We start from the raw sequence: 15,456 nt of genomic DNA on the forward strand, positions 1-15,456 counted from the left end.
ATTGTTTTATAATATACCAAGTAAGCTTTAACTGTCTTATTTGGGTTTCAACTTAAGAGGACACCAATAACTGCTGGGTAAGATTCAGTGATCAAAAGTGGAAGTTACACACTGGAATTCTGGCCAATCTCAAAAGAAAATATCTCATACTGTTGTGGGGAACAGAAAAACAAGAGAATATAACACAAGTATTTTATTTACACAACCAGAGTTTGAGAGAGTTTTCCTGATCACTGTCAGTGTCACTAGGCAGATCTTCATCATCATCATCCAGGCTGGGAACATGTCTCTGTCCTGATGATGTGGCAAGAACAGGCTGTGTAGGGTGAAGGCTGCAAAAGTAAAAATCATGGCATTGGTAAAGTACCGTAAGTCAAACTGCTAAATAATAAAAACAAGAGGTATATAATAGTAGTCCATTATGTACTCATTTATGTTCCTTGGTGTCTCAAATGCAACTAGGTAACACTTGTATTGTGTAGCAGAATGATCTACCAGATATTCTAGAGGCCCATGGGCCACCTTACTAACCTGAGCAACAACGTTTACATTAATCATTATTTTATATTAGCATTGACTTTGATATTTGTTTATGTACTTAACAAGTTTTGCTGTAGTACTGACATACCTGATGCCATTGACTGCGTCGTTATGGGCTCTGAATTCTTGGAAGGATTCCAGTACAAAGTCGGTATCTGGTCGCAATTTGACAGGAGGCTGCTGAGTGTCCCACACTGTGACCATACCGTCATGGTTACCAGAGAAAAGGTACCTCCCAGTGCTGTAATTAGAATCGCTTACAAATAAGTTATATATAAAACAAAGACATATTTCATTTTGAAATTCATTTTATGATACAAATACAATACAAATCATCATATTATAAATTATGAAAATTTTATGATCAAAGTGAGTATACATGTATTTGCATTTTAAATGGATGTTATAAATATTCATTTGAACCATCTGTCTATACCTGTCCAAATCAAAATAAATTCTCTGGTTCGTCTCCACCTTCCTGACAGCTACATACAAAATCTGTCCTGGTTTCCTAAGATCCCAGCAAAGAATCTCAGGATCCTGTTTAGAAAAGGACAATTTACCCATTGATTGTGATCCATAAATCAGAAATATCATCAACTGAAGTCAGAATTACTACTATCATTAAATTATTTACCTTTCTTCCTCCACTGAACAATTTGGTACCATCTGGTGAGAATGCAATGTGAGTTACTCCCCCTTGCTGCCCCTCAAATACAAACACAGCCTCCCCCTGTGGTTCATAGTACAGTCCAACTACAAGCAACAAATGATGGTGTTTAACAACAACTAAATCCAAGGTTCTATAAAAATAAAATTCTTTTCAAAGAATATATTGATAGGTCTTAAAAACTAACACAGAGCAATGATCATACTCACTACTTCTGGAATAGGACCCTGCAGCGTAGAGATTTGCCTGAGGACTTGGTGCCAAGCAGGAAATAATCCCACCCTGACCTCCAACTTTACCTGCTGCAAATCATCAAACAGAAATGTAAGAAAGAAGCCTGTGGGCTACATTACTCAACAGAACAAGAATGTAACACTTTGATCTTGACTATCTTACTATGCAAAACGCGTCACAAAATAAAATATGCCTGGCATAAACTCTGGCATATATTTGAAAAACTTTTTTCTAATCTTTATTACGTGTGTATATACTTTCACTTCTTCAACAAGTAAATGTTTTTATTATGATACAATACTGGTGTAATTTTCATAAAGCAGACACCGCCCCCCCCCCCCCCCCCTTTTCAAAACTAGACAAATCTCAATAAGCCTCCTAGATACCTAATTACAATAAATGCAAATCCAAGCAAATTGAAGTTGTAGGATTGAACAAACCAAATGTTGGTCGACTCTGGCACTCCCTGCCTGGTCTGTTTGTGTCAAACACTCTGATCATCTTCTTAAAGCCACTGTATATCTTTGTGCCATCCAGGCTATAACACAAACTGTACGCAGCTGTCAACTCATCCTGAATGTAAACAAAGAAAGTTGAATATTGTTAAAACAATCATGAATGGCATAATGAATACCCTTAGCCTGTCTGATAATTGCAATTAAGATATGAGAGAGAGAGAGAGAGAGAGAGAGAGAGAGAGAGAGAGAGAGAGTGTGTTTTAATGTACATCTATTCTCTTTGTGTTGCTCGAAATTGGAAATTCACAAGAATAAAGCCTTAATGAACAAGATCTTTTTTTCTGAAATCAAAATAGTTTTTGCAGTATGTGGTACAGTAAAAATAACAAACCATTTGATCATAGGCTCGGTAGGAGGAGAGTAGCTGTCCTGTGTTAGCATCCCAATTGTGTATAGGGTTGTCTTTACTTGTGGTCAGAAAACTTCAATTAAAAACAAATCAGATCTAATTTAATAAGATTATTATTAGTGTGTGTCAAAATATTAGATACAGTAGTGGTAATAATGTCTCGAATTTAAATCTTACTCAAAGCTCCCAAAGTTTTGTAACAAGCAAATGAAAGTTTACAGTAGTTGATTTAACAGAACACAACTTACGTGCAAGAGCTTTGATCCGAGGTCTGGTTGTACCAACAGTAATCATACACTCCGCCCGTCTCAGATATAACTCGTGAATGCCTCTGAAAGTAAACTACATTCAGTATTCATACAACAAGAGTACAAGTCAAAACAAGATAAAGTGGTGAAATTTTATATGTGAGAGTGGATGTTTAAAATTGAGAATGACAGTTTACCATTTCAGAAACATTGGACTGTGTATCAACATCCTGTGGAAAATCATACACATAAAACTTGTTTTCATTAGTTGCTGTTAAAACCTTGGTTCCATCAACTGACCTTCAAAGAAAATTAACAGATGAAACAATCAGAGATTAAGAAAGGCATTGGATTAGGGTGTATTTCATGCCATTGTGTTAGTGTGAAATGGTCTGTAAGCTTACCATTTACATCCTCTGAGATAGTTATCAGGCTCAAACCCCACCTGAGTTAATAAGGTTGGACTATACATCTGTAATGTTTGACTGTCACTGGAATACAAAATTACCGGTAAAGCAAACATATTAAGATATGTAAATCATCCTCAAACTAACATTTGGGAATACCGAAAAGATGTACAAAGTTAATCTAACCTTGAAGTTTCTGAATGAACTACCATGAACTGTTGTTGATTATCAACCATATTTTCAGTATTGTCACTAATCTCCATGTTTTCCCTACAGGTTTCTGGTTCCACTATCACCTCACTACTCACTCTACTGTCAGACTCAGCACTGTTCACTCTACTGTCAGACACAGATGTTGAAGCACTGTCAGCTGCATTAACCCTGTCATCTTCATTTGTATCTGTAGTAATGTTACCACGTCTACTGGTATTATCACTGATGTCTTCTTTACGTGGACATGTTTCTAAACTTTGCTCTTCCATACTGTGAGTATTTACTGCTTTCAGTGGTTCAATGGGGCCCGCCACTGCATCATGTGGTTCTGTTATATTATGTGTGCTTCTATCTGTGATAGTGGTTGAGTCATTTGGTCGAAGATGTTGTTCATCTTTATCATTAACATCATTATTGAGCTCCATGTCCTCTACAAATAGATAACTAACTTAAAATCACTTCTTTTAACCCAAACTCCTTCAGAAAAAATCCTACCTGGGCCAACAGATTATTTTCAATTATTTAAATCCATCAAAGTTCATACATAAAGTTAAACTCTGTGACTGAGCAAATAACACATTTCAATAGAAATCTGGTTTGGAGAAAAAGTGGTTTAAAAATTTTGCAGTTATATCCTCGACGATAGAAGATTGTTCAGGCAGATGTTTGTTTTCCTGCATCAAATTAGCGTGTTTTCGACGCATTGAAAATCTGGGGCTGAGGCGTGTGTTTTGATTTTCACTTAGTGAAAGGTTTGCTTCACTTGTGAAGCTCATGAATAGTTGTACTGTTTTCTTTGTAGACCGTAATTAAATCAAACTTCATACACCTATAACTCCAGTAAAAGATCATTCCAAAATTATGAACATTCTAATAACTCAGTGAGATTTACGATACATACCAAATAATTATAAAGGCTTGCTGTCTTTACACAATTTGAAAATACATACATGCACGAGAATCTGGTTTCTACTTTCACTTTCTGTTGGAATGTCGAGCCCGACGAAGACACGTAACATGGCCGAATGAGAGCCATCACTTAATTCCATGGCAAGGTATTTGTAAAATCTGTATATTCAATCTTATTTTCATACTGAAATCAGTAGTATAATGCTTTTTAAAAGTTTATATCTTGATCAGATTGATACAAATCATAAAAGTGAATCAAAATTCTGAAATAGAAGCAGGACATATTTTCAATAAGTCGTTTGTTTACAATGTGTAACAAGGATGTATGGACCTATCCTTACGGTTGGAAAGGATTTAAACTTGAAATACATTGTAGATTAATAAGTCACACTGTTCAAAGTCCACGCGACAGGCCTAACTTAGAAATCTCATCCTTTTGATTTTCTCTTTTAATATACAGATTGTTTTGTGTATAAGCATAGTTTTGAAAGGATTTTACAATTTTGCTTCCTAACCATGGACCATTTAGCCGATCATTACCGGTACATTATACATTATTTGACAAGGATTTGATGTGAGGTGTAGTCTGTCCAAAGATATTTATGCTGGACATTTGGACGATTTCTAGGAATATTACACATAACTGTGAAAGCAGTGCAATTGAAATCGATAAAAGGGAAAATATCCACGATATCTTCTTCAATATGAAAGAAGGAATGAGAAACGGTATAAAATTACAATGAAAGTATATGGCTGGACCGGGAATCAAACCTGGAACACCTGCAACTGTAGTCAGGAGCTATACCACTGAGCTACTCAGTCCATTTAGCCTCAACTACTACATTCCTCCCTCCTTAAATGATCTTCGCCCTCGAAGATCACCCCAGGTTCTTCCCCTGGCAGGAGCGTACCTGTCAGTTCCAGAGCAGGTCATGACACCAAATGTAATAGGAAAAGAATGAGCTTATGTTCTTTGAAAACATAATAATGGTTTTATCTGAAATTGGACCCCAGCAACTCTAGTCAGGAGCTCTACTACTGAGCTATGCAGGCTGATATCCACGGTCCATATAGCCGAATACTACATTCCTCCCTCCTTAAATATTTTTCGTCCCCAGAGACATGTATGACATAAGTTCACCTTGTCAGGACTTATTAATCACATTCATATTGCCTGAACAATGTAAACCATCTCGGCACCATCTTTAGTAGGAAAAGAGGAATGAGCATATAAATACAATGAAAATATATGGCTGGACCGTGACTCGAACCTGGGACCCCTGCAACTGTAGTCAGGAGCTCTACCACTGAGCTATCCAGGCTGAAATCCACGATCAATCTAGCCTCAACTACTACACTTCATTGACACATTATTATTTTTTCACTTGGAAAAATTTACAGGAACAATTTTTTACAGATTTCTTACAGAGATTTGTAATGGAAAATGTTGACATCTTTTCTCCACTCAGAAGTCACTCAGACAATTTTTCAAACATTATCATCCTTGTTCTTTTCATGTCTGTTGCAATGCAAATCCTTGTAATTTACATGTATTATTTTTAGCTGTGCATTCAAAACTGACAAGCTAGAAGGGGGGATTTAAAGAAAAAATCTTGGGATTTGATATTGAATGAACATTGTTTGAACCCAGAGGTATTTAAATACTTATCAAATTATTTAAGAAAATGTGCTGCATAAATATCTACTGTATACAGGGTTATTTTCGCCCCGTTTTATATTCCCCCTTCTTCACTTGCAAACAGGTTCACCCCATCTTAATCGCCCAGACATGGTTGTCTTTAAAGAGAGATAGTTTGAGACATCGGAAATTGCCCAGTCTTAAATTCGCCTGCCGTTGACGAGGACGAAAGGGGCGAAAATAAAACGGGGGTGAATATTTCCCTGTTTACAGTATTAATATCTACCTATTGAATATCTAGAGACAGAGTACAGCCAACCATTAAATTATATCAGAGAGATTTGACATGAGATAGGTTTTATAGACCTGTTGAAAAACACATTTACATTTACTTTGTGAAGGCTTAGGTACAAATATTCTTGTGGAGCTGATTCTTGTAAAAGATTTTGTACAGTTATAACATTACCTTTCCTGTTTCAGAATTCATTTCAATGTCCCACAGTTTCTACACAACCTGAGACATGTGAGATGGGAGACAACCCTGCAGAGATGGTCAACCAAACAAGCTGCGCTAGCGGCTGTGCTTATTCTTACTGTTCTAGTGATTTTATTCATAATTGTGGAGACAATATTTTTTGGTCGACCCCCTATAAACAAGAAACACCAGCATGTGATTGAGGGGGGTGAGGGGCTGGGCCCCAAGGTTCACTATGGAATTGTCATTGACTGTGGGAGTAGTGGCAGCAGAGTGTTTCTATATTTCTGGCCTCCACACTCAGGGAATCCAAAGGATCTCCTAAACATCCAACAGTTTATGGACAGTCAGGGAAATCCAGTCATAAAGAAGATAAAACCAGGTCTGTTGATCAAAAAGAGCTTTTTAAATCCCAGTGGGATGTTGTTATGTTCTATATATGTAGCTAGATGAAACAAAAATCATGTGAGTATTATTGCTGAAAGTATCTGTCATGGCAAAAAGTTATAACAGCTTGAAGCTAGAAGGAATTTTCAATGTAGATATGGAATATTTAGAATCAGAAATGAAAAATAATACTGATAGTCAAGTTAGTGGTGAAAAGTAATAATTGTTCTGAAAATGTTTTAATGTAACTACAGGTTTGGACACTTTTAAGGATAATCCAGAAGCGGCCAGTGATTACATCAAGCCTTTGTTACAGTTTGTGGCAGCTCACATACCGGTGGATCAACAAAAAGAGACCATTTTGTTTATTCTTGCAACTGCAGGCATGCGCATGATCCCGGAAGAGTGAGTGTTTGATTTAAAGTTTTATTTATAGTAGATGTATAGAAGCACATGCCTCAGTGGTCAGTGGTCATATGTGTTAGGCTAGTAACCTAAGGGTTGCTGGTTCAAGCCCTGCTGTGGTCACTTGATGTTCTGTGTTGTGTCCTTGGACAAGGCACTCTATCCATATTGTCTCGGTATTGTCTTATTTCTTCCAGCTACAGTAGGGTACTTGCTTATGATGGGGTGTTGGACTAGTGTCCCGTCTAGAGATGAACACTGACCTTATGAGTCTCGTGGCTCAGAGAAGGATTTTAAAAATTTTGAAACTTAATGTTTCTTAATGTATAATAGGTAATTAAAAGTACCAGTAGATTTACATTGTTTCTCATTTTTGTAAGGGAAGGTTGTTACTCAATATTAAATATTACATATTGTTATACTGTCTGTTACATTATATTTTGCAAAATTAAACATTTAGAGTTTCAAGAGCAAGCCTGTTAAACTAATAATATCCCAATTTCTGTATTTCATATTTGATCTTTTTTTGAGAAAAGTACAAATGAAGGAAATAATTTTACTTGTAATGTGTCTAGGTCCCAAAAAGCCATTTTCCAGAACCTGTACACAGAAATCCCCAAGATGTTTCCCTTTGTGATCTCTGAGAGTAACCTGGAGGTGATCAGTGGTAAACAGGAGGGCGTGTATGCCTGGATCGCCGTCAACTACGTACTGCACAAGTTTGATCATGGCGCAGATGGTACGTTTATTGTGTTCACGAGATGAAAGCCAGTAATGTGTGAATTAAATTATTCAATCCTTTAGAAAAATTTTTGGTTTTTAAACATAAAGCCAGTGCAACAAATTTTATTTAAGAGTTTGAAGAAATTTATATAACACAATTCATTTTTCTTTTTTAACATTTGTGATGGGATTATGTAGTTTAAAGATCAGTTAACAATAATAGAGATTGTTTTACATGGTTTAAAAAATTATATTTTTTTCATGTATTAAAACATGGTCAAAGGGACATTGGAAAAAAATTTCCCCCAAACATTATTCCACATTTACAGTATTTTGTTTCCTACAGAACACCCTCTAGTGGCTGTAGAAGTTCCTGGCAACACGAACAAAGAGAAGAGAACTCATGTCAGGCGAAGAACAGTGGGAATGCTGGATATGGGAGGGGGATCAATGCAGATAGCATTCGAAATCACATCTAAGGTTGGTAGAGCTGAGGAAAGATCAGTATGCTTGAATTTAATTTTTTTTGGGGGGAGGGGGGAACTACGGTACATAACTGTAAATTGTAAAAGTTATTCAGACCAATGTCAATTCATCTATGCTTTTTCATTCTTTTAGTACAATAACATTCCCAAGCATAGAATTGCAGAGTTTAATTTGGGCTGCAAGAACAATGATTTGGACCACACTTATAGGGTGTATGTGACCACATATCTTGGATTTGGTGCGAACGAAGCAAGGGAACATTATGAGGAGTTCTTACTGACATCTAATGTCAGCCTAACCAACTCAGATATGGAAAACACAACATTTAACATTCCATTTAATAGGTAAATTCAAATTATAGATCATCTTAAATTTTCACATTGTGTTATGAAATTAATTTCATAGGTTTTATAGTGTAATTGTTGCTAAAATACTAACTGGTTTTCATACCATGTGACATTGTAAGAAAATCCTGTCATCCATTATGCAACAGGCACTCGCATGTTTGAATTAATGCTTCTGTAACCGTATGATTGTATACTATATCATCTGTTTGAATAAAAATAATTGTTATTTCAAAGTTTGAAATAACGATTATTTTTATTCAAACAGATGATATAGCATACAATCATACGGTTACAGAAGCATTAAATTTTTTACTAGGATTTTCGATGAAATTTATTCAGATAATGAAGAATTTTTTTTCCATTGCATTTCAAAGTAATGCAAGAAATTTGGATGTCTAAATATCAAATGCTACTGTGTAATAATACCTTTTTCCCTGTGGCAAGACACCGAAGTTAAGAATTTACTTTTGATTGATTACGTTGAAATATTTATTATTAAAATGATTTTCCAAAGTCCAATGCTTTGTAGTTTCAGAATAATAATAATATTTGGCCCAAGGAATTACATTCTTTATCAATTGCAATTTAGATTAATTTTAAATGTTACAGAGAGAAGACAAGGTTCAATGTATCTGACCCCTGCCTGCCTGTAGGTCTGACTCAGGAGGTTAAGAACACAGAAGGTCATATCCACTTCCTTCATGGACTAGGAGATTATGAGGCATGTTCCTCTAAATTAGTGAAATTACTGAACAGGAATGCTTCCATTCCCTGTGAACAAGCACCTTGTTCAATGAACGGTGTTCATCAACCCATGATTTCATTCCATAACAGTGAATTCTATGGTTTTTCTGAGTTTTGGTATACCATGGATGATGTTTTCAGGATAGGAGGAATTTACAACTTTGAAAAGTTCAAGTTTGAAGCAAAAGTGAGTCATGACAGGATATTTGTTATGTCGCCTCTAAAGGCAAAATAATATCAAAATTAATGTGATTGTTTGTTTACCTCTTAAGATACACATGCTTGACTAATTATGTACTTCTTGTTTTATCCATTCATACATGGATCATCTCTTAGCTTAAAATTACCTCATGAAAAATGAATCAATGGTGTAACTTATTTCAATATTTTTATCACAATATAAGAACAGATATAACATGTATTTGCAAGATTTCTATAACAGAGGTAAAAATTTTCATTTAAATGATTTGTCAATTATTTCTATAGAACTTTTCAGTAGTTTGGCCTTGAGTATTTTTTTTGTTTTTTTTGTTGTTGAATGAGCAAAAATAAGATAGGCAAAAAAAATGTTTCATCTTTGTATTATAGTACATGTATCTAGTTGATGAAATATTAACCATCAATTTTTGTTTTCATTAGAAATTCTGTGGAACCAAGTGGTCCACCCTACAGTCTTGGTATGAGGAGAAGCTTTACCCCAGAGCAGACGAAAACAGATTCAGGTCAGTTAGAGTAAGATACTGTGCCATGCTTAAAATGATGTCATGAAATTATTTAGAATACAGAAGAGGACCAACACTTTCTCTTTGGTTTTCAGATTCCAGTGTTTTAAGGCTGCCTGGATGACCACAGTTCTTCATAAAGGACTGAAGTTCCCACCCAGCTACCACATGCTGCGGTCTGTACAGCTGATCAACCACAGAGAGGTTCAATGGACGCTGGGCGCTCTCCTCCACCGCACACGATTCCTACCACTGAGGTAACCCCACAGGGTCAGGCTATGGGTACCAAAGGGATCAAGACCATTTTGACTTTAAGCTAATTGTTCCCATAATTAAAGACATATATTGATCCCTTCACAGGATTTCATCATGTGAACAACCAAGTTCATATCCTGGTGAACTTTTTATCTTGCTGTTTATTTTTTAATTAACTTTGTGGATGCCAAATTTAAGTCTCTGGGTTTTCTCTTAGAGTTGGAACCATTTATCTTATTATGTGTACAGATAGCTTGCAGTCAAAATTGGTTTACTTATCCCTGTTGTTGGTACATGTACTGGAACTGTCTAAAATGTCAACAGTCTGTTTTGATAATAATATGTCACTGGACATTTATATGTACAATTCAAATCAGATCATTTGGTCATATTATTTATAGATTGATCAAAGCAGCGAGTGTTTGAATAATTGAAATTTTAGTAACAAGCTTATTAAAATTCCATTGAATTGCTCAAACTACTGTACATGGATAGCAATTTTGAAAAGGGACAGATAAGACATAAATAGATGTTCATTAATAAATTTGTACATAATGAAGGAAATTTAATGCACCATGCTCTCTTTTATAGGGGGATGAACTCTTTTGAAACTCAACACCCTCCACCCCACTGGGTTAAAAACAGATATGTCATCAACGAATATGTGATCATCTTTTGCTTTGTGATTGTTACTATTGCCATTTTATCTTATCTGAAACACTTGAGGATCTGTCAGTCTAAAAAGACAGACAAACTCCATCATGTTCCATCCATGTCCTATTTCATGGTGGAGGAGGACCAGATAGAACAGGGCCTGAACTACGTCATTGTCGACCACAAAGATCTAGAACAATAGCATTCAGTGATTTCTTAAATTATTTATATCCATTGTTTATTTGTAATAAATTCTGTACATGTATCATTCTTTTCCTTGCTTTTGCCTCACTGAACTGAACAAAGGTAATGATATCATGTAGATATGTTAAGATTTTCAAAATTTAGCTCACATGGGTCACACAGGTGAGCTAGCTTTTCTGATCACCACTTGTTCTGCTTTCATCCGTTTTTAAACATCACATTTTTAGTTTTCCCTTTACCTACTGGGCCAACAATAACCCCAAGTACTGTATCCCAAAACTGTGAAAATAATTAGAGTAATTGCCGACTGATTTAATTGATAAAAAAATATCTGCCCGGAATTGATTGTTGTCATCCACACAGAAATATTTGACTTTTTTAGTTAATTGCTTTCTCCTTAAATCGGGAATAAATATTTATACATTACTCATGTTTGGTAAGTTGAACATCTATGCAAGTCATTCTCATGCATGTCAGTGTGTCGTAACTCCTGCTGCGCTAATGATTTTGAAACGTTCGTTTTTAAAATAAAATTGTTGGAAAGACTTGTTCTCAATTTAGGTTATAAATTTTTTATTTTAATTCGTTTTAGGTAACATTTTTTGTTTTTAAGATTTTAATTATGTTTTTGACAAGTGAGTAATCATTTTTCTCATTACTTCAAAGAACTGTTTTTATGTTGCAGATTTATTAATCTAATGAATGCACAGGTCCACTCCACTTCTATAGCAGCCGATTACAAAGAGGAATTATTGAAAAATTACTTCCCAAAAATCCAATACTTTATATTGTACGTATACACGATAGTACATGTTTTGTGAAAAATTTTTTTACAAGGCTGTCACGGCATCCTGACGGTGACCAATGCGTTTCTACGGAGTACTCGAGGCGTGAAGTTGCATTCCTATGGACTTCTACAGGCGATTAACGGCGGTCTGGCTGAGAGCCCACATGACGTGCCAAGATTTTCACCTTGCACACATTGTGTGCTCAAAGCGTTTACAGAGTGTATAAGAAATTCATGTGACACAGTGACATCCGAAAGGACTCCGAGAGGTCTCCGGCCAAGCGCAGTCGACTTATAACTGCGTCTATACTGCAATTATGTGCGTTACTTGAGCGCGCGAACGAAGCTATATATTTAGCTTTAGATGCGGCGTTTGATACCTTAATTACGCGCTCCCACTCTGCCAACACGACTCCATTCCGTTTTTACTGCGTGTTATCAAAACGCAGAGTTGCGATGCGTACTTTGTGCATGCTCAAAGTGTGCGTCGTCGCATGGCGCTCTATGCGACTCTATTGCGACAAGTCTAGATGCCCTTGCGGTGTTGCGCCGAAGTAGGTTGCGCATCTCGGCGTTCTTATAATGCATGGACGCAGCAGGATCGCCTTAAGAACGCAGCCCAGGTGAGACAGGGGTTTGATAAGCACTAAAATATTTTAAATTATTTTTTTTGAAAAAGGGTATATTAATTGTCATTCTGTGCCAGGAACATAACAGTCTAATTTAGAAATAAATGTCTCTTTGCATTTTCGTAAACGCATGTTCACTCCTCTATTTTGATAATATATATTCTACCCCCCCCCCCCCAAAAAAAAAACAACCAAACAAAAAACAAAACCGCCCCAACCCACCAAAAATCTCCATTTTCAGTGGGCAGTTCCAGGGAAAGGGGGAGAGGGTAATGGGACTGTAACTACAATTATAGAACTTCCACAACGAACCTTTAATTCTATGTATTGATACAGTTGATGAATTAAGAAAATTTACTTTTGGCATTGATCGAATTGTTAAATGTTATTTTACAATAAGCAAATCGGTAAATAATTATTTACACGAGCTCCCTCAATTATTTGCCTATAACTTTTTCAAAATGATATGGAATTGAGAGTTGTTGTAAATTATCAATACCTATCACCCAATCTAAACAAATACATGTTTCAAGAACATAAGAACCACGCGCATGTTTCGTGCTGTCGCAATTGGAATCAATAAAGTACACCTTAATATATCACTTTTAAATTCAAAATTCCTTTTGTGGTACGAAATATGTCTGCATGAAGTAATAGACTGATAATAACTGCGACACCAGTGTGTCTCTTTCATGCAAGAACCCTATATACCTTGATATACAGTACATTCTTTAAGGAGGCTGGCTGGTTAATATATTAACCATCAGATTTGAGACATGATTGTTATACCATTAACTTTTATTTGAAAAAGAAAAAAATCATATTTTTAGCAATAAAATAATACTAGTATATTAATACTATAATTAATACTATAATAACACAAGCATTCCCTATAACTTATACAGAGCTCTTCTCTGAAGGAGATCATTATCGCCTAAAAATGGCCGCGATCACCCCTCCCTCTTAACGTCTTTATAACGGACATCAATACATGAATATGGGCATGAACATTGATTGCCTTTGCCGGTGTATGTGAGACTCACAGTACCAATAAAAGCTTGGGCCAGTTCTCCAGTCCGATCCTGAGTTTAATGTAATTTAGTTACATTGACCGATGTACCGTTTATCCGGGATTTTTTTCGCGTGTCATAAAAATTAAGAAAAGTTGAAAATGTGTAGCATTTTTAATTTGCGTCAGTCATTTTTGCGATTTTAAAAGTCTCAAAGAAAATGATACAGGATATAATTTCTGCATATTTAATATTTGACGATTTGAAATATGTCGCGAAAAAATATACTACATCAGTTTCACATTGGTTTACAGTTCACAATTAACGATGGCAATAAATTATATTGTTCTTTTTTTAATGTCGTATAGCTGTCTGATATCTCAAACGGTAGCCATGGTCAACAGTTAATGTAAGATGGATATTGTGATACATCCTATCAAAACATAAACAATGCCCTTTGCTGTAAGAGGCAGGACCTTTTGCCCACTGCATGGAAGTATAGTCTACAACAATAACTCCACAAAAATTAAAATTTGGATTACAATGAATTCTAGCGTACAGCATAGTCGAAATTCCAACTTTTTTTTTTACAGGCAACCCTTCAAAAGTCAGTCGTTTATCAGTGAAAATGCCACAGAGTAACACAATTGGTCCCACACACTCCGGAAAGCGTTCTATACTCCGTACAACCACCAGCAGTGTTCATTACTCCATAAACGCAAATGCTTCCTCCAAAATTTTAAAAAGATTTTTAAAAAAAGAATGCGTATAAAAAAACATTATCAAAGGACCACGACTTTAAGGTATTCAATGTATAATGAAGGGATATTGAACAAATTTGAATCATTTTAAACTAGTTAAACATGTATTGCTAGATAACTATGAAAGTGAAATGAACCAAATTCACATGATAGACAACATATAAGGAGCTGGTCATTTCGCACTTTAAACTTTTTAAAAAGAGTTATCTCCCCTTGATTGAAAAAGAAATTTTTTATTTCGTCAAAATATCTGCGGTAAATGATTCATTTTATTTCATATTTCAATAAAAAGAAAGTTTATGCATGTAATAATTAACCAAGAGAGTTTATTAATCCCAAGTTACTTTTTACAATATCAATTTCAATTTCTTTATTGCAAAAGACATACGTCTTATAGCACTTATAAGGTGAACATTACAAAAATATAGGCAAAAATGGACGGTCAGTCCTTACAAATCTTGCAGTTTTCGCTCTTAATAAAACATACGTTGCCCATAGACTTCAATGCAAAATTCAAGGTGTCATTAGTTGGACCATAATCAAAATTTTGAAAATTCCTTTAGTGGAGTATTTTTATTCGATAACACCTTCAAAATGATACCATGATTAAGAATATCGGACCATTCATTTATAAGGTATAAAACAAAACTTTAATTGTTAGATGGATCCATTCTGGTATATCGTAATTAAAAATGTTTAATTAATTCCCCCATATAAGTATGTAAAAAATATTTTTGATTTTTAATATTTCTTGTCCATGTTGAAATGTACGTAACGTTTAAAATCGAGAAAATACAATAGATAAACTCAGCAAGTACACATTCAATTAAAATGTCCAACACACTCTAAGAAAATCATTTGCGTTTGAAGGGTCCTTCATTACATCAGATGAAAGTCAACTCTTATTCATCGCCATCTGTTATTTCAACATAATATACATATAATTACTGGATAAAATGGATAAAATCTTTTTCCAAGTAATTCTTTGCGGAACAACATGGTATGAAATCAGTCACGATGACGTTAATCTCTTGTTAGCTACCCAAATAAATTGTTTTACTTGAAAATCTATTTCTTAGTTAAAGCTGTTAAACAATACCAGCCGAAAAGAACTGTTTGAAGTACAGTGTACCTCATTTT

The 15,456-nt window shown here is 35.2% G+C and overlaps 2 protein-coding genes across 3 annotated transcripts; one reads left to right on the forward strand and one right to left on the reverse strand.

Annotated features, from left to right (window-relative positions):
• Positions 1-178: 178 nt before the first annotated feature.
• On the reverse strand, positions 179-4,267 carry LOC105338647 (telomerase Cajal body protein 1). 2 transcript variants are annotated; one of them, XM_034474269.2, is made up of 12 exons: positions 4,130-4,267; positions 3,153-3,609; positions 2,964-3,050; positions 2,757-2,859; positions 2,560-2,642; positions 2,294-2,384; positions 1,885-2,017; positions 1,420-1,512; positions 1,178-1,296; positions 977-1,080; positions 629-781; positions 179-332 (listed from the first exon to the last, which is right to left on the reverse strand). In XM_034474269.2, exons 2-12 carry the CDS (start codon positions 3,602-3,604, stop codon positions 194-196), a joined length of 1,557 nt encoding a protein of 518 aa, XP_034330160.2. In that variant the 5' UTR covers positions 3,605-3,609; positions 4,130-4,267; the 3' UTR covers positions 179-193. The 2 variants fall into 2 exon arrangements, with proteins under 2 accessions (XP_034330160.2, XP_019927160.3); XM_020071601.3 differs by having other exon boundaries at positions 4,081-4,163.
• On the forward strand, positions 4,137-11,193 carry LOC105338648 (ectonucleoside triphosphate diphosphohydrolase 7). The gene is made up of 10 exons (XM_020071579.3): positions 4,137-4,234; positions 6,208-6,584; positions 6,844-6,994; positions 7,570-7,733; positions 8,064-8,197; positions 8,336-8,547; positions 9,160-9,481; positions 9,934-10,016; positions 10,112-10,273; positions 10,863-11,193. Exons 1-10 carry the CDS (start codon positions 4,227-4,229, stop codon positions 11,125-11,127), a joined length of 1,878 nt encoding a protein of 625 aa, XP_019927138.3. The 5' UTR covers positions 4,137-4,226; the 3' UTR covers positions 11,128-11,193.
• Positions 11,194-15,456: the final 4,263 nt, after the last annotated feature.

The sequence above is a fragment of the Magallana gigas genome, chromosome 8 (assembly GCF_963853765.1).
Source record: "Magallana gigas chromosome 8, xbMagGiga1.1, whole genome shotgun sequence".
In the NCBI taxonomy this organism is placed as follows: Eukaryota; Metazoa; Mollusca; class Bivalvia; order Ostreida; family Ostreidae; genus Magallana; species Magallana gigas.